We start from the raw sequence: 26,877 nt of genomic DNA on the forward strand, positions 1-26,877 counted from the left end.
GCCAAATGACTACTCAAGAATTTCCAAGTTACTCAGAATACCTTTTTTTAAAAAATCCATTTATTATTGTGAGAAGTGGAATATAAAGAGAAAAGACAGGGTTTGTGCCAAATACTTACGCTGACTTTGGGCTGTGAAGGCAAAGTCCCACTTGCCTTCATGGTGCTCACCAGCTTGTTGAAAGCAGTCATATCTCCATCCTTTTTGAGCTGCCGATTGCTGGCTACAGCACTCAGGGTCTCCTCTAAGTGTTCTGCCATGAAGGGAGTTGAATTCTTCACTTGCTGGTCCACCTTCAAGCCCTTAAGCCCTGCTTCGACTTCTTCCACAGAAAGCACAACTCCTGAATGTGCTGAAAAGTTGAAAAAGTCCAGGTAAAGGCAGGCAAAGGAATATGTGGTAGGAACTTTCTTTGCCTACCATCATGGTCAAGGTGGAAAATTTAGATGCTCAACAGAAATAAAAGACAATAAAATTGTGTGCTGAGCACAAGACTGCCTAAATTGAACTTAAAATGGCTGGCTAGATGCTGGAAACTGGGGACTATAACCATGGGTGCAATGCTGTAGGACTTGACAAGTCCTGGCATGCACCCTGCAGGGGGGACATCTTGTAATGGGTACTCTGGAACCTTGTCACTCAGATCCCTGGGAAGGAATCCCAGGTAGCTGAACATGACCAAGATTGCTAACTGCACTATGGCTATTATATCATTAAATTTTTCCATTGTGGGCTTATAACTTTAGCAAGAACACAGCAGATTATGGCAAAGATGTGAGGTGCTGGAGAGTTATGATCGGGAGGACTAAACCAATCAGGCTGCAGGTAAGAATAAGGTTCTTATCATAAGGCCCTTGACACATTGGCATCAGATTCTCAAAGTGGTATTATGTGAAAAAACAAGATTTTTTTTTTGAAAAGCATAAAACCCACCATAAATGTGACTTCTGATGAAACAGTATTTTAAGACTGTCTTAAGGCTGAGCATCCAAACTCTTTTGAATACCTTAAGAATACTCTCAAACACTTACAACTTTCTTTAAGTTTTTCTTTATTTGCAGAAAGGCTGGAGAGAAGAGGTTTTAAGTCCACTTTGGCTTTCTGTAGCATTTCTAAAATATCCACTTTATTTTCAGCATGGTCTTCCAATGGTATAGGAGCAAAATAATTTCCTGAGTTCTGTCCAGGAGAGAGGATGGCTTGCTCTAGACCTGATATTGCAAATAAACATATCCTAATGAATTGGTCCCAAAACAGTACAGAAAGTGATCTTCATCAGTATTAAAAGGACACAAAGGCTTTTTGGTATCCAGAGATCCTTTGCCCCGAATGGACTCCTGACTAATGAAGACAGAATGAACCATATCGGAGAAAGGTCAAGTCTATACACCCAAGTTTAGAATCTATTGTCATTTTACCTGCAAGTCTCTCCAGTTCTTCATGTGGCGTTGACCCAAGACTGCTGGACCGGCTTCCTGATCGGCTTGGGTTAGAGAACCACCTACTAAACCGACTGGCAGAGACTGACCCTTCTCCCAAAACATCTTCTATCATCTAAAGGGAAAGATAAAAGGAGCTAAGATGATAGTTTCCAGGTGAAAAGGACAAGAAGATTCAAATTTTAAGAAAGGATCACTTACTTTGAAACTTCCTTTGATGATGATGACCTGAAGGTAAACACCCTCAGAATTTAGGATTTCGAATTTCATCTTTTAAGTTACTTTTCTTCCCCTTCTGGGTTGTTTCTCAATAACCCAAATGTGGGCATAACCAACTGCGTACTTTCTAATCATATAAAGTAAAGCTTCTACATTAGTGTTTTAGTTTTCTATCCTTTGTCTCACTAGAAAATCCACGCACTACCAAATGTTCTCAGAGAATTTTAAAATAAAAATCAGCACCAGTGAAGCATTCTATTACCAAGCAGTAAGTGGCCTTCAACTAAACATCAAGTAGGGAGAGCTGATGAGAATGAATCCTTGCTTCAAAGTTGGTGGTCACAAGGTGGTAATGAACATCATGAAAGTCCACAAGCCAAAAGCTAGTAAGGAGAGCTCATAGAGATCTTAATTCCAATTCAAAGTCTATAAAGTGTCAGAATGTGAAAGATGAACTTTTAACAGATCTCTAATTTTGTCTAAGCTTAACAGAGAATTTTTTTGGTTTCGTTTTGTTTTTCCCTTTTAAATTCAACCCCATAGTTCTCAAGTTTAATAAGGGTACCTCTAGGAAGCATTAAATGAAAAATAGTTTCTTCAATGCTAGTACCTTATAATAGTAATTTCTGTTACCAATTCTTAATAACTAGACTTTAAGCATTTTTAAAAATACAAATTTTCAGGTCTATCCTAAATCCAATAAACTGGCAAGATAAAGCAAATGTCAATCTAACAATGATGCATGTCCTTGAAAAGAAGGCACAGACATTCATTTCTATACCACTGAAAAACAGAAAACATTTTTCCAAAAGCTGGAACATGGATGATAGTGATTTGATTTATCTCAAGTGTGGAATCCACAGTATACAGTCCCAGTTCAGAGAAGGTTAGACTTCTTTTGTTCCTATCCAGAATAATTTTTTCACAATCCATAACCTAAACTGAACCAAAAAATATTTCTCTTTAACATAAAAATAAGGGATTTTAGTTCATGATCATAATTCAATTATTGCTTCAAGTACTTTTATTTTCAGAGAAATTATTCAGTTTCCATCACATTTCACTTGTAAACTCTCACACCTTAAATAATACTGATTTAAATTTTATTAATTTTGGAATAAAGTATAAGAAAAGCATTACCGGGGTGGTTTCACTGTGAAAAATTGGAGATTGCATCCAAAATACAACCTCCTTAAATGATAAAGAAGAATTATAAAACAAGTAACTATATGCTAAAGCTAATTAAAAGAATTTCGGGGGGAAGCAGACTTGGCCCAGTGGTTAGGGCGTCCGTCTACCACATGGGAGGTCCGTGGTTCAAACCCCGGGCCTCCTTGACCCGTGTGGAGCTGGCCCATGCTCAGTGCTGATGCACGCAGAGTGCCATGCCACGCAGGGGTGTCCCCCATGTAGGGGAGCCCCATGCGCAAGAAGTGCGCCCTGTAAGGAGAGCTGCCCAGCACGAAAGAAAGTTCAGCCTGCCCAGGAATGGCGCCACACACACAGAGCTGACACAACAAAAAGAAACACAAATTCCCATGCCACTGACAACAACAGAAGCGGACAAAGAAGAACACGCAGCAAATAGACACAGACAGCAGACAATGGTGCGGAAGGGGAGAGAAATAAATATTAAAATAAAAAAATAAAAGTATTTCAGGAATGGATGTGGCTCAGGCAGTTGAGCTCCTGCCTCCTACACGGGAGGTTTGGTTCCCAGTGCCCCCTGAGAAAACAAAACAAACAACATGCAAACAAATGGAAAAAAAAAAAGACAACTCAGGGGAGCCAATATGGCTCAGTGGTTGAGTGCCAGTTTCCCACCTATGAGGTCCTGGCTACAATTCCCACCCCAGGACCTAAAAAAAAAAAACAACAACAAAAAACAACACTAAAAATTTAAGTTTAAGAAGAAAATAAAAGGAATAAAAAAATTTGAAATAGCAAAAAAGATACGTTATATTTTAACTCCTTTTATTTCCTCTGATCATACTGTATAGGAAAAAAATGTCAGAAGACACAGAAGAGGAACATAAAGCAAAGGACTTGAATATATAAAGGATTTAGACAATTTTTAAAGACAGTAGGTTTTTTTTTTTAATGACAGTAAGTTTTGAGGAAGTTATTTCCATATTTTGATCTGTGACCAACAGGCATTCTGGTAGTGAAGCAAAGTTTTTTTTTTCTAAATAGCTAAACTATAGTTAAAGAAGGAGAAAAGTTAATCTTACACACATTTACTGGAAATGCCAGTTTCAAGAAACTAAAGCATTTGAACCTCAAAAGAATCCTAAGATGCATCTCATCTGGTGCTCAGTTTTACAACAGAGCAAATTAGGGACACTAATTGCAGTGCTCCCTTAACTGGCCCTTGGTACAGAGAATTGAGACTAGAACTTGTAGCTCTGATTTCTGGGTCAGGGCATCCTCTGCTAGACCCTGTGAGCTATCAGCTTACAAAGAAAAGCCTATGAACTTTATTCTGGTGTATTTCAGGTATCCTTTCTAGAATTGAATTTTGCTATTTTTAAGGTAACCTGTAGTATGACTATTAGACTAGTTCTTCAAACAAAAGTATTTAGACAAGTCATAACCTCAGAATGTTATCAAATAGATATTGAAATAGTTTTGCTCTTTGAGGTTTACTTTGTATTATTGACCAATGCTTGCTTCTTTTTGTCTTGCATTGCTTACATTCTTTCCACTTTTATGGAAACTTCTAATATTTTGGTATTTGTTTTAAGTTTATTGGTTTCTTTTTGTTTAGATCTCTAACAAACGCTCTTAAGGCTATACATTTTCTACTGAGCATACTTTTGCCTTATCAGCAAGGTTTTTCTATGTCATGTTTGTGTAAGTAGTTTAGGATTTCCATTTTGATTTCTGTTTTCTTCATTCAACACAGCTAAAAGCACATGCTATGTGCCAGGCACCATTTTAGGAGTTGTATATCTAAATAAACATTTTTAATTATATCTTTAAAGTGAAATTATTTACATATGTGATTCAAACATTCAGTTTGTATGGATTTTTTTTTTAGCTGTCAATTTGTCAATTTCTAATGTATTTCAATGCCAGTGACTGTAGAGAACATATATATTTATTCATTCACTGTTACCTCTTACTAGAAAGTTCTACAAGGCAGGAACTTTATTTTCACTAATATAACCTCAGTTCCTAGAACAGTATCGAGAAGCTAGAGTTGCTTGCTAAATATTTCTGAATGCTTTGAAAGAGAACATTACTTGAGATTTCTCATGTGGTCTAGTATGTGGTCAAGATTTATAAATAAAAGCATATTCTCTCAGTTTGGATAAAGAGTTCAATTTTTATCTATTAGTATTTAACATGTAGAATTTATGAAGTGACAGGTACAGCTTTAAGCACTTCACACAGTTAACTGATATTCAAATTTGATATAGCCTTTGTTTTTCCTACTTGCCTGGTTATTTTCTGGGTTTTTTATTACATTTCACCTGGTTATATACCATAATGTTTTTACTGATCCCGGTTTTGCTTTATAGTGGACCTGTTATGGATAATACACCTCAGTGAGCAGTACACCTCCATGAAAAAACATGGAGACAGACTTCCTGGCCTATTACCTACTGCTTAGGCCTGGCCAAATTTTGGTTAAGATGAGGATCAAAGGATAGGGTGGTGTTGAGTTCCTCTTCTTCCCTTTTTTGCTTCAGAGGCAGTAGAGTTGTGGGAGTTAGAGCAGAGACTCTTAACTGACACTGCATAAAGTAAAATTCAGTTCCCACCACTTACTAGCTATGTAACTGTGGACAAGTTATCTAAACTCCTGTACCTGTTTTTTCTCATCTGTAAGAAGGAAACAGAAGTAATTTATCTCATAAGATTTTTGTGAGGATTAAATAGCTTATTAGACGCTTAGAAAATCTGTATGTTGCCAAATGTTCTCAGATGGCTTAAAGTGCTTAGAACTGCTTGAAATAGTCAGCAATGTAAGCACATGTTACCTATTATTATTTAAAAGGTTAGGTTTAGCATATGGCTTAAAGAGTGAATTCTTCCTCTGACTATGGAGTTTCACAGGTGCTCACATTTGCAGCCAGATAAAGGCCTCTAAATTTTGAATCTTCTGCCCTGAAAACTTTGTACAATAAAATTTCCATCACTGTTCTAAGAGAATATAGAAAAAGGTCACTGAACATTGTTGGTATAAAAATTTTTTTAAATTACTGTACCCTCAAAGGTCAAGAATTCGAGGGGACCACTTAATTTTACATCATAAATGGACCACACATTTGGATGGGACTCTTCCTCAGAGTGGTGAATCCAAGGACTATTGGCTAGCTGACTGCCAAGTGCAGTATGTGGCTAGGACATTTACAAGTGAAGTTGCTATTTCGGAATTTAGCCTCAGATCTCAACTAGAACGTTAGGAAGAAAAAAGCAGACAGTTGTCACACTCCATATGCTCCCTGACAGGGCTATGGACAAGTGTGGTCTCAGACCCTGCTGGTCCACATTGAGATCAGTTCAGAAATACTCAGAAACTTTTATACCAATTTGATATTGCTACAACATTTGTACTTCACTAAAGTTTTGGTCTTCAATGGACTGGACATAAAATCTGGCCCCTCACTACAAAGAATTTGATATGTACTGCTCACCTCTTTTCCTAGTCACCTTTTGGGGAGCAGGCAAATGAGAAAGGAGACTGTCCAAATGCCTGCTCTGTCATGCCCGGTTTGGTCTGCACATGCAGAAATCTAACAAGGAGCAGGGATGGTTAAAGAGTAGAGTCATTTAAGTCATATTCCACCAACCACTGATACTAAGGAACTAGTGAAACTCACTCTATTTGGTGGTGCTTTATATAATTGAGATATCTGGAGCTTACAGATTTGTCGAGTGTTTTTTAAATTCTATTTCATCAAAGTCCTATACACTCTTTCAGCAACCAGAGAAAATCTAATTTCTGTGGGCAAAGGCCAAGTTATCTCTCTCCTCCAAAAATTTGGTAGGATATGCTAATTCTTAAATGGCCGAAGAGGGTAAGAGCAAGTGCAGGTAGACAGAGATTTGGGGATAGCTTGCTGTGCTATTTTAAAGATCCAAAAAGTCTAGACCTTAAAAGTTAAACCACAGCTCTGAGAATATTCCAAGTTCCTTTTCACTAATGGTTTCTGGAATGATCACATCACACAAGGTACAACACCTAGCCAGGCAGCCTTATCCAAATAATGCAGGTCAGTATGACACTAATCACTGGTTAAAATAAGCCACCTCCACAGTGAGTCTTTACAACAAATACCCAACTACTTCTGAATAAAAGTAGACAATGTTCTTAAACATCTGAAGAATTTTTAGTTTAATGCCACCAACCTGGGAAAAAAATTAACTGGTTCAGAATTTGCAATCATTTTTCACTATGCTTCTCAAAAAGCAAACAAAAATTCAAGTAATAAATTTAGGAATAAATGCCCAAAATGAATAAAAACATTCAGCGCATCTACCCAAACAACACTTAAAGATTAAGGTCAAATTTAACCATAAAGTAGCTCCATCCACATTTGTGCCGCTACACTCACCGAAGCCAAGCATGGCACCTTTTCAAGGTTAAAGAACTCATTAAAGTCAAATTCTCCTGGGGACTGCTCGGGCAAGACGGCATCCCTTGGCACTTCCTGATCAGCAGCAGGCTCCTGTGCCAGGATGACCTCCACCTCATCCTCTTCGGCCACTCCTCCATTGCACTCGATTATGCCTGAAAGCAAAACCAGACAAACAAAACAAAACAGTCTGATCAAGCCATCTGCTCCAGTCTGCTCTGTGGCCTCAGTCAGCAACACACATGCAGAAGAACCACAGATAACTTTAAGAGGAAACTTCTTGTGCAGGTACAGCACTTGCAATGGTAAAATAGTCCCCTTCATGTGGGAGCTAGAGAAGGAAAAAAGCCTGAACAAGCCAGAACTCTGAACTGGTGAGGAAAGAGGGACTCCTACTCCCCACAGCAGTTTTTTTTTTTTTTTAAAGATCATCTTTTCAAGTCCCTTACTGATTAAAAATGGAAACAAACTATTTTGGCTCTGCCTTCACCCATGCATCTATACTACCAGCGCTTTAAATTTGGATTTGGCAATCTAAGGTATTTTTGAGACCTGGCATAAGGGTAATTTTCATTTTTGTGCATGCTCGTTGTTGCTCATCCTTCAAGGCAAAACTCAATCATAATCTCCTCTGGAAAATTTATCCTGCCCCACCTAGCAAGATTAATTGCTGCCTTCTCTGTAATCCCAGTTTTATCTCTCAGAGCATTTATCAAGCTGTAACAATGTAACTCTCAAGTGAGACTGAGCACTCCAGAGGGCAGGTAACCTGCTCTAAACTGCTTTGTTTTATTCTACAGTGCCAGTGACACCTAAAATTCAGTTGCTTTTAGGATGGAAAATATCGTGAGGTCTAAGTGAAGCTACCCAAGTGCTAACATTTATGGAATTTCATATCATTAGATTTAGAGTACGGAAAAAAGCAAAAACCTAACGGCTTAAAAAAGAAAAAAAAATTTTTTTAACATTTTTAAAGATACTAGGCATTCAACTTTTATTTGAAGAACAGACCACCCTGCAGCAGCACCTATAAAAGAGCTACCTGTAGCTTCAAGATCACAGTAGTCGTGAAGTCCTTTCAACAAAACAAAAAGAATACCAAAGCTTAGTGGACTCATCCCTTCTCAAAAGTCCCCAACATTTAACTGCAGTCTCATTATTAATCAAATAAGATATTCTAGACCAAGTAAGGCTAAATGCTAACTTCTGCTTTCATTCCAGTAACAGCAAAGCAGGAGAATACAACATGTAATAGGGCAAATGGCTTGCTTACTCAAAGTCTCATTACTAGCAAGTGGCAGAATCAAGCTTCAAGCCTAGGCCTGCTCCCAGAGCTTTTCCACACTGCACTGTACGTATAAGGCAGTGCTGCTCCTCCAAAGTGTGCCTGCCACCTAAGGACCCCAAGTCTTCTGAAGGCCTGTGGCAACTACAGAAATGTTTGTGAGCCATGGACAAGGCAATGGACAGTTTCTCCAGTGGGTCAGCAGATGCTTACCGACAACTACCAGAGGTAAATGCTATTCCTTAAAGACTGGCATTTGAGGTAAAATGATTGTTTTGGTATTATCCCCATTTTACAGCTGAAGAAATCGAGTCTCAGAAAAAGTAAACAACTTAATAGCACAATCAACCCCAAATAAGTATCCTTTTCCACTAGAGCAGTGCTTCTTCCTCACCCATTCCATCCAACAGAACCTGCCTACCCACTTCAGGATTGATAAGCAACATATGTTTTGCTGCAGTTTTGTGTCCCAATTTAAGGATAAGAGCCAGAAGACAGAGGGTACTTTGCACGTACATTTACAAAAGAAACCTTAATGTTTTTCCTATTCATTTTTATTTTGTGATGAGATGGGGGCATCTCTTAACAGATGAATGGCTTTTTGGGAGAAAGCAGCCTGGGCTGTTTAGTGGGTAAGAGTGCAAAGGAATATGCACTATCTTGTAAACAAGTATAATTGGCCATTTATTATGATGGATTGAAAAAAGCCAAGGACCCACATAAAGACCCAAATGGCAAATTTTATCACATTTGAGAATGAGCACATAATTTCATTAGAGTAGATGCAAATTTAAAATTTCCTTCCTCTCGATGGAGGATTTTAATCATTTTCTTCTATATACTTTTTCCTAGTGTAATACATATTCAAACTGTTTCATTCATTAATGTAAATACATAGCACTTAGCACTAGATCCTATATGAAGTGGGTGCTCAGTAAATATTTGTTTTAAAATAATGCAGGCAAACAACAAAAGAGGGAAAAAAAAAAAGAAATCCATAAAAAATAATGCAGGAAAGGACCATGTGTGTCTTGTTCACTGATATACTCCCAGCACTTGGGTGCCTGCAGTAAGTTCAGAGAAAAGTTGGTATACCCAAAACTGTGACTAAAAGGCACTCATAAGCACTTCCCGTAGGGATAACCACTAACACTTTGGTTTGTTCACTTCCTTTCATTCTTACAGCCAAGATGAAACTACTGGGTACTTGATCATTTAATACAATAGCCAGGGCAGCTCAAGCCCTTTTGTAATTAGTTAATGGGGTGAGTCAGGACCCCTGGATCTGCCCCTACCTCGGCTCTGCCATGAAACCTGTATGATGGGGTCTCAGTCTCTCTCAGCATCTGTAAGGTGAGGAGGTACCACTAACTGACTTATCTCGCTCCTCTGGCTCTTCAAGTTGCTGATACAAGAATGGTTAATATTCAGATTTCATCTCAGTTAAGAAAAAATCCGCTTTTCTCACCAGAGTCTGAAAAGACCACATTTGCTGGTGCTGCTTTAGTCTAACGGAGAATGAGACAAAGGCATATTTCAAAGCCAGTTTAAGACTTACGCAAAGTCTCCCAGTTACCCATTAACTTCCTGCATTACCCTAGTGAAGAAAGTGTAACAGCACAAAGATAATGGTAATATCTACTATATTTAAAGATTATATAAATGAAGACAGGTAATGAGATTTTTCTCTTCTTTCTCCTCCCAAAGAAATAGCTTTAGCATATTTCTGTTTAAATTTGTTTTAGCCTCATCATAATTTTAAGGTGGCACTGATTAAACACATGTATTTAAATACCTTTCCCCATTAGCTGCCTAGGTTTTTCCCAAGTAAACCTGAAGGCTGGAAGGAACCAGAACTTATAGAATAAGGTCTCACAAGAGCCTGGGCTCTGATGGGTACATGTCATTTTCAATGCTAAACATAATTTTTAATGTTCTGAAATAGGCACTGTCTTCATCTTACAAAGAAACATGCCCACCTGCTAATATTTTTGTTAGAAATTATCCTTTTTCTAGCAGCAGCCCCAATATTCACACCCAGGCTAGCCCACCTGGCTTTTCACTCTGGTCCTGTACTGCCTCCTTCCAAGACCTTCAGTCCAGGGTGTGGATCACTTCAGAGCTAGGTCACTGCCCTGGAAACAACAAGCTGTAGCCCAAGGGTCCCCCACTCTGTGCCAGGTACTGGATACACATTTGCTCTGGCTCCTTCAGTTTAGCAAACAAGATACCTGACCTTACCTTGGACCTGAGAAAAGTAAGTTTGGGAGAAGTCAAGTCATTTACAACTGACCTGGGAAGGCCAAACGCCAACGTGAAGAGGGTGGTTTCTGATGCCCAAATACATCTCTTCCAACTCCCTCCTCAATGACCACAGACAAGTCTGTTCAGTTCCCTGAGCCTCTATTTAATCGTGTGTAACACAGGGATAAAAGTAACTATCTCTCTGGGATGTTAGGAGAACTATGCAGCATTATACAGATTCAACTCTAACCATTAAATTTTTTGTGGTGATGAATGTACAACACTGTGACTATACTAAAAGCTGTTGATTATACACTATGGACAGATGGTATGTTATGTGAATAAATCTCAATAAAATTGCTTTAAAAAAAAAACCTTCTTACCGCTGTGCCTAGTACATAATTGCTCAATAAATGGGAATCCTCCTTCCATGCACATTGTACTTTTAGTGGAAAATGTGAGGCTTTTCTGTTTAGCACTGCAGCAGAACAAGAGATCTTACATTCTATACTTATTGAATTCACACTTAGGAAGCAGTTTCAAAATCAGGCTGCAACATTAAAAACTTAGTATTTCCTAACAACTGGTGCCCATTCCTAAGTGTATAATTAAGCCAATGATAATGACATCTCATTTTAGAATAGTGAATTTCCCTCCCAAGTTTGTGCTGACCTTCCTTCATAGAGGCTGTCCGTCGCCTTGTTCGTTTTCTCCCTTTGTGATCTTCTTCTAATATCTTATCATCAAAGCCAGTCAGCTCAATGGTTTCTGACTGACTTGTGGGTCCAGCTGAGAACCATTCTGGTTCTTCTTCTGTGTAGGAATCATTTCTTCTACGTTCACCAAAGACACGCTTACTATCCCCAAACTCCCTCTGGAAAAGTACATAATGCAAAATAAAAAAATAAGATTTTTGTTAAGGTATTTCTACCCCAATCAAGGTTTTGATGGATACGTCATGCTCAAGAGTGAAATGAATATACCACGCAGCACACTAGGAGCCCATCACAGTGCTCCCTCCCCAGAGCTCTATCCCTTCCCAAGTTGAAGGAGGGGGCTGTGTTCATCCAGGACCTCAGAAGCAACCCAGTGTAAATGAAGTAAGTATCAAGCCTCCAAGCACATGAGGTGCCAACGGGTCTATAAGACAAACCCTGAAACGCTTGTCCTTGTAGTCCCTCTCGCGGTCTCTGTCTCTCAAGTCCCGCAGGTCCTTATCACTAAGACGGTGATCCTTCTCAAAGGTCCGGGCAGAGATTATTCTCCCACTGCCAATCCTGCGTCCGCCAAGCAGACGAAGTCCATCATTATCTTTCTCCAATGGGCTTCCTGAGCGTCGGGAGCTAACAGCAGCCGTCACATGGCAGCCCCCCCCAAAGCTTCGTCTCTGTGGGCTGAGAACAACATCTAAGTCATCTTCTTTCACGCGCTCTCGTGGATCTGGAAAGATGTAGGAAAGAGGAAGTGAAGCAAACCAACAAAGGCATTTCTCTTCCCTACGAGGTAGGTCTATGCCTAAAGGAAGATGGGTATGAAAAAAAGTCACCACTAAAACTGGGCTTGTTAGCAGATGGTAAGAATGTGTCCTATACATATTTAAATAATATGGAGCCTTTTGCTATTAGCAAATGTTCTGTCACTTAAACCAGAGTAGGCATCAGTATTTGAAACGGTATTGGAAAAATGTGAGAGCCATATGCAAAGAAATATGATCTTCATACATGGTACCAAATACAAAATTTAATTCAAAATGGATCAACTAAATGTAAAACCTCTAAGTATTAAACCTCTAGAAGAAAATATAGGAGAAAATCTTTGTGATGTTGGGTTATGCAAAGTTTTCTTAGATCCAACACCAGAAATAAAATTTATTAAAATAAACGGATAAATTGGGCTTGATCAAATGAAAAACTTCTGCTCTCTGAAAAATATTGTTTAAAGAAAAGAGAAATCATAGAATAGGAGGGAATATCTGCAAGGCATATAATGGACCTGTATCCAGAACTTAAAATTTAAAAGAGAAAACAAAAAACACAAAAGCTCTCTATAAAAAGAAAAAGAAAATAATCTGAGCAGACACTCTACCAAAGATGACGTACTTTGGAATTTGTGTCCCTGCGTGTGATGGAGTTGTACTCAGAAGTGACCTTTCCACACATGCCTCTTCTGTCACTTTTACGGAACCTTTGGTTGGTGCTAGTGTTGGTGTATACTCAGGAGACTTGAATCTCTGGACTGTCCATGTGCCAGCTGGGCCCTGAGCCTCAGCAGAGTTGCAACTCCTACCCTCTGGTTCATTGGACTTACCCAGGTCAGCTAACAGGGAGGTGAAGATGGTCAATCACCACACCAGGGAACTGAGAGTGCCTACAACTGCAAGCAGGAGAACTGCATCCACCATCCATGTGGAATCTAAGCCCCCTCTTGATATAGAGGTGGAGTGGACATCACCATTCCAGGGCCCACAGAATGGAGAAATAAAATATGGACTAGAGTGGACTTACTGATATTCTACTACAAAACTTTTGTGACTACTAATAGAAGAAATTCCATCACTGATGGGGAGAAAGTGACCACAGTAGTTGCTGAGGGCAGGGAGTGGGAAGAAATGTGATGAGGGGGCATTTTTGGGACTTTGGAGTTGTCCTAAAAGATATTGCAGGGTCAGACGCTGGACATTATATAACCTGCCATAACCCACTGAATGTACCAGGGGAGAGGGTGAACTACAGGGTAAACTATTATCCATGTGGTGCAGCAGTGCCCCAAAATGTGTTCGCCAAGTGAAATGAGTGTGCCACAGTGATAGGAGAGGTTGTTGGTGTGGGAGGAGTGGGGTGGGGGGATGCGGGGTATACAGAAACCTCATATGTTTTTTATAATGTAACATTTTTTGTGATGTATATATCTTCATAAAAATACAATTTACAAAAATGATGGAGGTGGGGGGGTGAGGTGTGAGTTATATGGGAACCTCATGTTTTTTTTTTTTTTAAATGTCTACCTAGATATATATTTTTTATTCTGACAGCATGTCCCCCAAACTGCCAACCCCACTTCTGAGTGACTGTGTGCTCACCTACTATCCTGCGCACCAGGGAAGGCCGGTCTATATCCACCTCTTTCTTTAGACTTTCCACTGGTGAGCTCCGTTCTGAAGCTGGGTAGAGAGAGGCATGCCACTTCTCAGGGTCCCAGACGCCATCACTATGTGTCAAAAGGTACCAACAGTTAGCACTTGCACCCATGAATCACATATGCAGTCTAATTTCTAACCCTCTTCGGGTAAAAAAAAGTTACAGAAATCCCATTCCAATATAAAATTTGACTGTTGCCTTCAGAATGGTTACCTCTTAAGATGAAAACAAAAACCAACTATTAATTCAATAATACTTTTGTTGTTCACATAACACCAATATTCACCTGAACACCAGAGGTCTGTGCATAAATGAGCATTCAGACCACAAAGCTTGGGGTGCATGTAGATTACAGTAACCCTGCCTGTGCTATATGAAGACATCTCATAAATATTGATTATTCAATTTACTGATAATTAGTACTAGTGAGAAAAGCCTCCCTTAACAGGTCTTGGAATATTTTGGTATGTACTTCAGAATTTCTACACACAGGCTCAGTTTTTCCAAAACAGGATAAATAATTCTTAAGGGGCTAAAATTTGTGGTTTACATTTTATCTTGTTATTCACTCAATAACAATGGGATGGCAGATGGTAGAGTGTACAGAGGAGCTTTGGAGCCCAAAAACCTGGGATCAAATTCTAGCTCTGCTACTCTCCATTGGGGACATCCTGCAAAAGTTACCGAGCTGCATTCTTCAGATGTCTGCAGAAAGAATTTTCCCAAATCAGACCAGTTTGAGCACACACTAGCACTGTACACTGTACTTGTCCTTCAAAGCCTGTGAGAACTGTAATGATAGATATTTTTTAAAATATATATTTTTATTACAGAATAAAACAATCATGCACATGTGTGGAATACCCATACAACACCCCTTCACCAACATACCACACTGTTGTAGAATATTTGTTACAGATTATGAGATAATATCATCAGACTATTACCACTAATTATGGTCTGTAACATAAATGTGACATATTTTTCCATACCCTCCTATTATTAACACAGTACGTCTTTGGTATTGATGCAAGAATATTAGAGTACTGCTGTTAACTGTAATCCATAGGTTACATTAAGTTGTATTTTTCCCATGCTTCTCCACATTCCCACCACATGTAATAGTGACATATATCCATTCTAGTTCACAGGACATTCTTGCATTTGTACTTTTAACCATAATTCTCATCCACCTCTGGGTTCACTGTTACTCAGTTCCTAGATTATTCTTTCTTTCAATCGACCTTTATATCCTAGACTACCTTTTCAGTGACAATCCCATTTTTAAATCAGCCGCTAATGTGTTACCATCAACTCTATCATTTCCATACTTTTACAGCCAAGGTAATTAACACTTCTACATACATTAAGCATCAGTACTCCTTCACTATATTTTCTATATTTTAGCTTTTAACTCCATGCACTTATTCTTCGTATTTAGTTCTTATTACTGAGACCATGCAATGTTTGTCCTTTAGCGTTTGACTTATTCCAGTTAAGCAAAATGTCTTAAAGATTCATCCATGTTTTCATGTGTGTCCAATTTTCATTTCTTATAGCAGCACAGTATTCCATCATATGTATATACCACATTTTGTTTGTCCATTCATTGGATGACCGACACTTGAGTTGTTTCCATCTTTTGACAAATGTGAATAACGCCGTGAAGAACATCAGTGTGCAGATGTCTATCTTGTCAGTTTTCAGTTCTTCTGGATATATTCCTAGCAGAGGAATTGCCAGATCAAATGGCAGTTCTATATTTAGCTTCCTAAGGAACTGCCAAACTGTCTTCCACAGAGGCTGCACCATTTTGCAATCCCACCAACAGTGAAAGAGTGCTATTTTTCCACATCCTCTCCAGCACCTTTTTTTTAAATGGCCATTCTATGAGTTGTGAGATGATACCTCACTGTCATTTTGATTTGTATTTCCCTAATAGCTATTGATATTGAACACTTTTTCACATGCTTTTTGGTCATTTTAATTTTTTCTTTGGAGAAATGTCTATTTAAATCTTTTGCCCAATTTTTAAATTGGATAACTTGTTTTATTGTTGAGTTTGTAATGTTAGACTTTTGAGTATTTGATTGCATCTTCCACAAAAGCAGAGAGTATTTTGATAGTACCAGGCAGTGTTAGCCACACAGCAGAGATACTGGATGAACACTTCTTAAATAAATGAAAAAACCTCTCAGCCTCAAATCCTAATCAACAGAGGTATTAGCAACTACCTCCTAGGGTGGTTGTGGGGATTACCCAGAGTTTAAGAGCTCAACGAATTTTAATTCTCTGAGAAAAGAGAAACAGCAGAATAAGCAGCTCTTCTTTTAAAAAATTTTATTACTATTATGAGGCACAGTGTTATCCACTTTAAAATAAAGGCTAACATGTTTGCCCCAACTTTATTTTATGCCGAGAAAAAATAGTGTTTAACAATAAAATTCAACTTGATGCATAAATCTTACAGCTTTAAAGAAAAAGCCAGTTTGACTGAGACTTATAAAAAATCCTAACCAATTGGCATGGCCATTATTCGAGTATCATCTGCATCAGGGGAAAGTGACAAGATGCCCAGGTTTAACCAGCCTTCTGAACAGTCCATGTACAAATAAAAAAGTCCTATTCAACCAAGAAACTAAACATAATAGATGCTTCATACATTAAAAATGCAGACTAATATGAATTGTCTACCTAGATATATATTTTTTATTCCCCCCCCCCTTGTGGCTTTTTTTTTTTGCATGCTGTCTGTTGTGTCCATTCGGTGTGTTTTCTTCTGTATCTGTATTTATTTTATTTCCCCTCCCCCCTTACAACTTGCTTACTGTCTGCTGTGTCCATTCGCTGTGCACTATTCTGTGTTTTTGCTTGTCTCCCCTTTTTTCTTTTGTTGTATCACCTTGCTGAGTCAGCTCTCTGCGGCATCTGTGGGCCAGGCAGCACTCTGTGGCGCTTGTGGGCCAGGTGGCTCGCCGCAGCATGCGGGCAAGCCTGCCTTCACAAGGAGGCCCTCGGATGTGAACCCAGGGCCTCCCATATGGTAGATGGGAACCCAACTGATTGAGCCACAGCCACTTCCCAGTCTACCTTGATATTTAAGAAATAGCTAAGAAATCCAATATATAGTCTTTGTGATAGTGATTTTCAGACCATTTTTAACAATAGTCTTTCTCAAACAAAATTTTTCTACCTAGTATGAAGGAGCCCTAGATAATCAGGGAGAAGAGGGGGTAAGGTAATCTGAATGGTTGACTTTTTGTTTTCTCTTTCTTTTGTGTGGAGGTGGGGGGGGTGGGGGTGGGAACAGACCTGAGGCAAGCTCTTGAAAGTAACCTCAAGGCAAAGTGGGAAAAAACACTGGTAGCTGGTAGACAGAAAAGATCCTGGTAAGGGCTCTTGGGTTCAAGTCTTAATTCTGTTTTCTGGTTATGGACTTGGACTAGTTTTGGTTTCATCACCAGTAGTTGCAAGATAACTGGTTTAGTTGTCCTTAGAGTTCGTTGCAGCTCAAATCTTTGATTTGGTAGTTTATAGCTCTGTGAAATTTATGAAGACATTGCAGTGAGATGCTATTTAATCATGTTCCTAGCTTTTTCCCTATATACCTGTGCAGAGCCCAATGTCATAAATGCAATAACCTCCCTACCCGTAACTCTACCAAAACAAAACAAAACAAAATCCAAAACAAAACAATTCCTCATTTACCAAGTTTGGTGTGACGTAAGTTAACAGAAGAGGCACACATTCCTATCCATACCTGTCATATTTTTCAGAGAGGCATGATGGCCTTTGTTTGGAATGGGGGCGTTCTTTTATATCCAAGAGTTCCTCCTAAAAAGAGAAATCAGATTGTGATTTCTGAATCAAATTTCTCAAGTCACACTTTCAACTTATTTTTGTGCTGAGCAATTCTGAGTGCATTTCACCCAGTTCATGTATTGATTTACATCTTAACTTATTCTATAAATACCAGAGTCTCATATACTATAAGAAACTTAAGCAGCATTCTCAATGAACTTAATAATGAACAGCTTCTTACTAACACACATTGTCGGTCTCAAGCCACTATTTAATAAGGTTATATTCAGCAACACTGGAAGCTTACATAAAACTTCCAGCTAATCTTATCACTTTTAAGCGCCATTAAGGATATCAATTTACAAGGGGATTAAAAAAAAAAAAAGTTGCAAGAATAACAGCTAAAAAAATAAAAAAAGGCAAAAAATTACAGCTAACATCATACTTAATGGCAAAAAATTGAAAGTTCTCTCCCTAACATGTGAAAGCTTTATTCCTAAGACTAGGAAGAAGACAAGGATGCCTGCTTTTTCCATGCTATTCAACACTAAAAGTTCAAACTAGAGCAATTAGAGAAGAAGTAGAAATAAAAGGCATCCAAATTGGAAAGGAAGAAGTAAAACTATCTCTATTTGCAGATAACAGGATCTTATATGCAGAAAATTCTAAAGAAGCTACAAATAGAGCTAATAAACATATCTAGCAAAGATACAACATACGAGATCAACATGCAAAAATCAGTTTCTATTAATATAAAGTATATGAATGTTTCGAAAAGGAAATTGAGAAAACAATAACATGTATAACAGCATGAGAAAGAATAAAGTAGGAATAAATTTAGCCAACGATGTTAAAGACTTGTACACTGAAAACTAGAGTTCTGCTGAAAGAAATTAAATACTTAAATACAAATATATCTGAAATCACAGACTGGAAAACGTATTAAGATGGCAGTATTCTCCAAAGCAATCTACAGATTCACATAGAAAAACCTATGCTAAAATTCATGTAGAACTGCAAGGGACTTGAATAATATATAAAACAATCCTGTGGAGCAGGTATAGCTTAGTGGTTTAGCGTGTGCTTTGCATGTACAAGGTCCTGGGTTCGATCCCTGGTACCGCCTTAAAATAAAATAAAATAAAATAAAAATAAAAATATAAAAACCTAGAAAGAGAAGAAGTTAAGAGTATTCTCACTTCCTGATTTCAAAAAATTTACAAAACTACATTAACCAAAACACGCTACATTAATCAAAACAGTGTGTTAGTGGCATAATGACAGACATATAGATAAATGGAATAGAATTGAGAGCCCAGAAATAAAGCCATATAATATCTATGGTCAGGGAAGCAGATTTGGCCCAATGGATAGAGCATCCGCCTACCACATGGGAAGCCCACAGTTCAAACTCAGGGCCTCCTGACACGTGTGATGAGCTGGCCCATGTACAGCACTGATGTGCACAAGGAGTGCTGTGCCACGCCAGGGTGTTCCCCGTGTAGGGAAGCCCCACGTGCAAGGAGTGTGCCCCGTAGGGAGAGCCGCCCAGCATGTAGCCTGCCCAGGTATGGTGCCACACACACGGAGAGCTGATGCAGCAAGATGACACAACAAAAAGAGAAACGGATTCCAGGTGCCGCTGCCAAGAATACACAGTGAATGGATAAAGAGAGCAGACAACTGGGGGGAGGGAAGGGGAGTGAAATTAAAAATCTTTAAAAAATATATATATATCTATGGTCAATTGATTTCGGAGAAGGGTGCCAAGTGGGGGTAAGAATAGTCTCTTCAACAAATAGTGCTGGGACAACAGGATAGGCACATATAATGTACACCATACACAAAAATGAACTCAAAATGGATCAAGGGCCTAAATATAAGAGCTAAAATCATAAAACTCTTAGAAGCAAACTTAGGATTTGCTTCAAGACGTTGGACTTGGCATTGGTTTCTTAAATATTATACTAAAAGCACAAGTAACAAATTTATTTATTATTTTTAAAAAATATTTATTTCTCTCCCCTTCCCACCTCTCTTCCCCCCCCCCCCCCCGCCCCGTCCCGGTTGTCTGTTCTCTGTGTCTATTTGCTGCGTATTTTTCTTTGTCCGCTTCTCTTGTTGGGCCCATAAAAAATGCTCAACAATATCAGTTATTAGGGAATGCAAAATAAAACCACAATGAGATACCACTTTACATCTGCTAGAATGGCTATAATAATTTTTAAAAAGGAGAATAAATGTTGATGAGGATATGAAGAAATTGTAACACTCAAAAATTGGTAATAAGAATGTACAACGGTACTGGCACTGTGGAAAAAGTTTGGCACTTTCTCAGAAACGTAAACATAGAATTACCATATGAACCAGCAAGCCTATTTCTAGGTATATACTTAGAAGAATTGAAAATAGGTGTTCAAGCAAAAGCTTGTACATGAATATTCAGACGCACCACTCACAATAGCCAAAAGGTGTAAACAACCTAAATGTCCATTATCAGATGAATGGATAAATAAAATACGACCTATCTATACAATGGAGTATTATTCAGCCATAAGAAGGAATAAGGTACTGATAAATGCTACAATATGAAACTTGAAAACATTAAGTGAATGAAGCCAAACACAAAAGGCAATAATAACAATTTCATTTATAGGATATATGCCACATAGGCAAATCCACAGAGATTAGTGGTTGCCAGGGATTGAGAAGAAATGGGAAGTAAATGTTTATAAAAGGTATGGAGTTTTTGGGATGATGAAAATGTTCTGGAATGAGATAGTGTTCATGGCTGCACAACACAATAGAGTGTACTCAATGCCACTGAACCATATACTTATAAATGGTGAATTTTATGCAAAAAAAAAAACAAAACAAAACCCAAAACCCTGTATACCATTTATTTACCTGGACTCACCTGTTTTTAACATTTCCCCCATTTGCTTTATGATTTTCACTGTCTATATATGTAATATTTCCCTGAACAATTTGACAGTAAATTGCATATATTGTGGTCCTTGACCCATCAATACTTCAGTGTCTACTTCCTTAAGAATGAGGGTATTTTACCACAGGGTTCCATGAGAGAATTCAGCCCTACAGAAAAATGAGTTTCTTAACTCTCCCAAGTATTATTTATAACAGCCCCAAAAGGGAAACTACCAAAATGTCCAACAACTGACAAATAAACAAGATGTGGCACACCCATACAATATTATTCAGTCATAAAAAGGAATTAAGAACTAATACAGGGAAGGGTATGTGACTCAAGCGATTGGGCTCCCGACTACCATAGCGAAGGTCCAGGGTTCAATTCCCCAGGCCTGCATGGCAAGCTGGCCCCACACAGGAATCCTGGCCTGCACAGGAGTGCTGGCACAGCAAGATGGTGCAACAATAAGAGACACAGCAGACCAGGGAGCTGAGGTGGCGCAAGAGATTGAGTGCCTCTCTCCCACTCCGGGAGGTCCCAGGATCAGTTTCCAGTGCCACCTAAAGAGAAGACAAGCAGATATAGAAGATCACACAGCAAATGACACAGAAAGCAGTCTGCGAACAATAGGGAGTGGGAATTAAAAATAAAAAAAATAATAAAAATATATCCCCCCTTTGGGAAAAAAGAATACATGCTACAACACAGATGAACCTAGTAAACATTATGTTAAGTGAAAGACACTAGTCACAAAGAACCATTTGTATGAAATGTCCAGAATAGGCAAATCCATAGATATAAAGCAGTCACTGCTAATAGGTATGGGGTTTCTTCTGGGATAATAAAAATGTTCTGAAATTAAGACTGTGGTAATGGTTGCACAAGTCTGAATAAGCTATAAAAAAAACCCAAAAACACTTTAAAGGAGTGAATTTTATGTGAATTATACCTAAAAAAAAAAAAAGTTTATTAAATTGAAAAAAGGTACTGAAACTACCAGTGGTTAATGTTTTGCTCAATGCAACTGCTTTCCTTACAGACTTACTGCTCTAATCACAGACTGATAAATACCAACTCTACTCAAATACAAATATTTCCCCAGGTTAGTTTAAAAAAATTGTGGTAATAAAACTTGCAATTTTAACTATTTAAATGTACATTCAGTGGGAATTCAGTACAATTCAATTAATTACATTTACAATGTCATCCTACCATCACCACCATCCATTACCAAATTTTTTCATCACCACAAAGAGAAACTCTGTACCCATGTCCCCCGTCCTGCTGCCCTTGCCGAGCACTAATATTTCAATGTATGTATGGACACACCACATTTTGTTTAGCCATTCATCTATCAGTGACTACTTGGGTTGTTTTCACCTTTAGCGTATTGTGAAAAATGTCACTGTGAACATCAGTGTACAAGCATCTGAGTCCCAGTCTTCAATTCTTTTGGGTGTGTGCCTAGGAGTGGGATTGCTGGGTCATATGGTAATTCTATGTTTATCTTTTTGAGGAATTGCCAAAGTGTCTTACAGATAAAAATGTTTTAATATTTTCACCATATTATTCGTTTGTTTCTTTTTTCTTGGCACATTGTAGGTATGAACAAATTCTTACGCTATAACTGTACAAACCTGACAGGCCATTAAGAGCAGGCAAGAGAGCAGCAAGTCAGGTGCACACTGGCATTAACTGCCCCAAGGGCTCCATTTAAGGCGAGGTATACCTCTGATCAAGTGCAATGTTTAAAACACAACTCAGAACTGTTCACCTGTCTGTAGAGGATGAAGAGCCATTTTCTTCATTATTAGACTGAGAATTAGGTAAAGAAAAACAACTTGTGAATTGTAAAAGTTGCTTGAAATAACTTTAAACATCTATGTAAAACTATACTTACTATTCTGAAGAGCAGGGCTTCTTAACCATACCCAGTTCCATGGTTTCAAGGAGTACAAGACCCCCAAAGCTCTATGCAAAATTATGTGTATGCAATTTCTGTAGTAATGGTTCATACCTTCAAAAGATCTCTAATGTACTCCAAAGAGGTTAAGAATGCTTTAGATCAAGCATGTTTCTCAAAATGTAGCCCAAGGTCCACTTGGATAGTTATGGAAAAATGAGAGTGCCTTCTCATAGGTTTAGAGAGTTAAATGTGAGAGTTACCCTTCACCAGCAAAGTCTTAAGATGTATAAGATGGTGTTCCAACCCGAGAGGAGCCTCCACTCATGGGGAGGAGAGAAACCAGGAGCTAAGTGCTCTTAGGTGTGTATACAAAGTTAGCTTTTCCCATAACTGTCCAAAGTACGCTTCCCCAGTTTCCATCATAAGCAGATGGCTCTTGTACCTACCCCCACAGGTCTTCCAGTCCCTCCAGAGAAGTGTTCTTGAACTTGCCATCTTAACAAGAGACCTTGGGAAGCGGACTTGGCCGCTGGTGGTTACGGCATCCGCCTACCACATGGGAGGTCCGCGGTTCAAACCCTGGGCCTCCTTGACCCGTGTGGAGCTGGCCCATGCGCAGTGCTGATACACGCAAGGAGTGCCCTGCCACGCAAGGGTGCCTCCACGTAGGGGAGCCCCATGCACAAGGAATGTGCCCATAAGGAGAGCAGCCCAGTGCGAAAGAAAGTGCAGCCTGCCTAAGAATGGTGCCGCACACACGGAGAGCTGACACAACAAGATGACGCAACAAAAAGAAACACAGATTCCCGTGCCGCTGACAACAGCAGAAGCAAACAAAGACGACGCAGCAAATAGACACAGAGAACACATAACCGGGGTGGGGGAGGAGGGAGAGAAATAAATAAATAAATAAATCTTTAAAAAAAACAAAGCAAAACCAGAGACTTAACATCAATTATTCCTGGAGGGGAAACCCCTTTGGAATATTTTCAAAGACAACCTTCAGTTTGTGAAAGTAAAAAAAAAAAAAAAAAATTGGAAAGTACCACTCTTAACTGGGAGTGTCCTTCCCTATGAGTATTTCATGAGGGAATGTGGGATTACCCTTTCGCAGAGTCCTAAGATCCCACAGAAACTTGTGATAAGAAGTTCTAATCATGGACAAATTCACTGAAATTATGTGGAAAATAGAAGTTAATATATGAGACATTGCTCTTTGTACACATTACTAAAATTTGATAAGAACAAGCTGCTTACTGCCCAAGAGCCACACAGTCAAGGAAGTACAAATGCATTTTCTAAGTTGCAGCAGCCTTCTTTCAAGAAAATTCATCAAGCCTCCCAAAAATATCTATTTGGGAGTTACTAATATGGACACCCACTTTCTAAGTGATCGGTACTTAAGTAGAAGGCAAATGAATTCAAGTATAAGCCCAAGACAAGAACAATTAAAATTCTCCAGTTTTCTGCAGAAATCCTGTGCAGAAGCAACTAGGCATTCTGACATTATAGAAGAATTTCACACAAGTCACTTAAAGAAGGGGATAAAAGGGGAAATAAATATTTACCTTTTGAGCTGATTTCAATTCATGAATAGTAAAAAAGCTCAATTTTTTTTAAGGTAGATTGTTTCATAAAACCTGAAAGTTTTATTTTATTGTTTGTGGCCAAAGCACTCTAGAAATGTCCCAGTTCCCTGTGTGTGTGTGTGTGTGTGTGTGTGTGTGTGTGTGTGTATTCCTGACTCTCTCTCTAAAGAATGTCTCAAGAGCAGTATTTTAGGTTGGGTCCATCTCTGACTCCTCCCCCAGTTTCTGCCCTTCACACACCCACTAGAACTGGGCCTGGCCCATCAGGCTCTCAAATGGTTGCTGAAACTGACCTGATATTTAATTCTACAGAGTCATATAACTTTTTAAAAATCAAGAAACCTTTAATAGATTACCATGGAGTAATAGCATCCATATTTGGTACCCAGGGCAATAATGAACTAAAAACATGGGATATATGAGATACATTTCACAAGCACCCATTTGTGAGGCTTATTGCTTAAAGGGGTACCATTTAGAAAAGTTCCTGCAGATGAGGATTTAAACTGGATCATATCAGAGTTGATAAACAGGACTTTAGCACCTGGACTTACCCAAGCATCTAAGGGTAGCTGATTTGATGCAAAGACTTTCTTCTTTTTGAAAGAATTATTTGAAACCGAGAAAACAGAAATGGAAAAAACAGGAAAACCTGTTCGGTTATTTTTCTATTCATATTTCTTCCTGTTGATCTGGCCAAAGCAATAACAATAAACCTTGGCTTTTAAATGTGTTTAAACAACTGTTAAAAAACAATGTAAAAACAGTAAGCAGGCAAATACTAAAAAGTGTAAAATATGAAAATCATTTTAGAATGACATTACTTCTTTAACAGGGTACTTTCTAGTTTTACATTAAAATGGAGATGGGTATCTATAAAAATACAAACTTTGACATTTAGAAATAAACCTCTTTAACGTTGCTGTTTTTTAGTCCCTCTCCCTGGCCATCATCCTTATTACATCTTAAGCAGTTTTTAGCATTTACTGAGAGCCACACAGGCACTTTTCTAAGCTTGGAGCATACATATTTTCATATAATCACCACAAAAATCCTATAAGGCTGGTACTATTCCACACCCATTTTACAGTAAGGGAAAGGACAAGATTCAGAGAAGTTAAATACAATAACTAAAGGCTGTACAGGTAGGAAAAGGGTAGAGTGGGGATCCTAAACCAGGCAGTAGGGTTCAACAGCCTTTGTACTACCCTTTCCATTTTGAAATGCACAGCCCCCTGCATCAGCTTTGCTACTCAGTGCTGAGTTTATTCTTGTACAGTAGGAACACTGGGACCTGAGCCAAACTGCCATCTTGGACAGGTTGTCTGTAACCCTCTACTCTTAGTTATTTCCTAAATCAATGGCCCCTCCCCAAATTTCTACATTAAAGGATCCAGTTGTGAAACGACTAACTCCTTACCTAGCTAAAAATTCCCACCATGAGTCAAGTAGGAGAGGACACTCATAGCGGCAAGGGCCCTGAATCCCAACTTATCAAGATGACTTAGAACTGGAGGAAGTAGAAAAGAGCAGTCAGAAGGCAGTATTCATGGTTTTGACAGGCAGCCAGAGCCCTCTAAGAACTTCTAGGTAGATGGGTTTTTTGGATAGCTGACACATTAAGATTGTATGATTTTTCATGCCATAGTTCTGCCTCCCCCTATATAAACAGACATACCTATTTTTATACTAGCTTAAGTTCGTAGCTAAGTTATTTCACTGAAATGCTACCTGTTAGAAGTTACTACTCGACTCAGTTTATGGGAGTTACATATGAGGTTACTGAACAGGATGCTTTGTATCTGACTACTGAGTTTAGCTAGGATTTATATGACAATTGTTCTTTCCTCAGAGATTTGACTCCAAGTCTCATAGCTGAAGAATATAGGAAGATTCCTCAAATCAGTCCAATTCACTTGCTTGTTGATTTTCATAACAGTGTCAAAGCAAGGTTGTAAACATGGCTATCTTGCTGTGCCCAACTGGGCCACTGGTCACAAATTAAGGTGGCTTTCTTTAAAGATTTCTATAAACACTGATGACTAAAATGTTGCCAATTCAAAACCAGCCAAGGTAATGAAAAACACACATGAAGTTAAGCGCAGAACATCCAATACCTATTTCTCAGTGGGTAGGTCTAACACTTGTCAACATCAACCTGACGGTTCTGAATGTCTTCTGCTTTTATTCTCTACTTAACAGGTGACAGCATTTAATAAGGAGTCAGCAGTAAAATACAGGTGCAAAGGAGGTACAGCACAAGTTATGTATGATCTGTGTTCTAAGAAAATTAGCCTGTTCAAAACACGGATCTGAATGAGACGGAGCAAAGCATTTCTATTTTGTATTTCAAGCAGAAGACATTACTAATAGAATAGCAGGTACTAGACCTCAATAACTGGTAAAGCAGGGCCTCTGATGAAGATAAGAAAAATGTTGAACAGGTACTTTATGATTTCACTAATAAGCACCAACTGTGTTCTCTGATGTCTTAAACCAGTGGTTCCTGGTTCTCAAACTCAAATCAGAGTCAAAATGCCCTGGAGGGCTTGTTAAATACAAATTTCTGAGGCCCATCCCCACAGTCTCTGATTCAGTAGGTCTGAGATGGGGACCTGAGATATTGTATATCTAACAAGCTACCAGAGGATACTAATGCTAGTCTGGGCACCAAACTTAAGAGACCCTCTCATCTGGCTAATGTGGGTTTTTTTTTTTTTAAATTTTTAGTAAACATCCT

General features: G+C 38.7%; 1 protein-coding gene across 5 annotated transcripts in view; it reads right to left on the reverse strand.

Moving 5' to 3' along the window:
- Positions 1-26,877, reverse strand: part of EIF4ENIF1 (eukaryotic translation initiation factor 4E nuclear import factor 1) — a 44,525-nt gene that overhangs the window by 12,632 nt on the left and 5,016 nt on the right. For 3 of the 5 annotated variants that reach the window (XM_058281686.2, XM_058281685.2, XM_004449763.5), the window contains exons 3-10: positions 17,670-17,743; positions 13,852-13,979; positions 11,926-12,212; positions 11,445-11,646; positions 7,223-7,398; positions 1,419-1,554; positions 1,032-1,211; positions 120-352 (exon numbers count right to left, since the gene is read on the reverse strand). In XM_058281686.2, the coding sequence (XP_058137669.1) occupies positions 120-352; positions 1,032-1,211; positions 1,419-1,554; positions 7,223-7,398; positions 11,445-11,646; positions 11,926-12,212; positions 13,852-13,979; positions 17,670-17,743 (1,416 nt within the window). The remainder of the gene's footprint in view (positions 1-119; positions 353-1,031; positions 1,212-1,418; positions 1,555-7,222; positions 7,399-11,444; positions 11,647-11,925; positions 12,213-13,851; positions 13,980-17,669; positions 17,744-26,877) is intronic. The other 2 variants (XM_058281688.2, XM_058281687.2) reach the window with 1 other exon arrangement.

Source organism: Dasypus novemcinctus, chromosome 19, assembly GCF_030445035.2.
Source record: "Dasypus novemcinctus isolate mDasNov1 chromosome 19, mDasNov1.1.hap2, whole genome shotgun sequence".
Taxonomy (NCBI): Eukaryota; Metazoa; Chordata; class Mammalia; order Cingulata; family Dasypodidae; genus Dasypus; species Dasypus novemcinctus.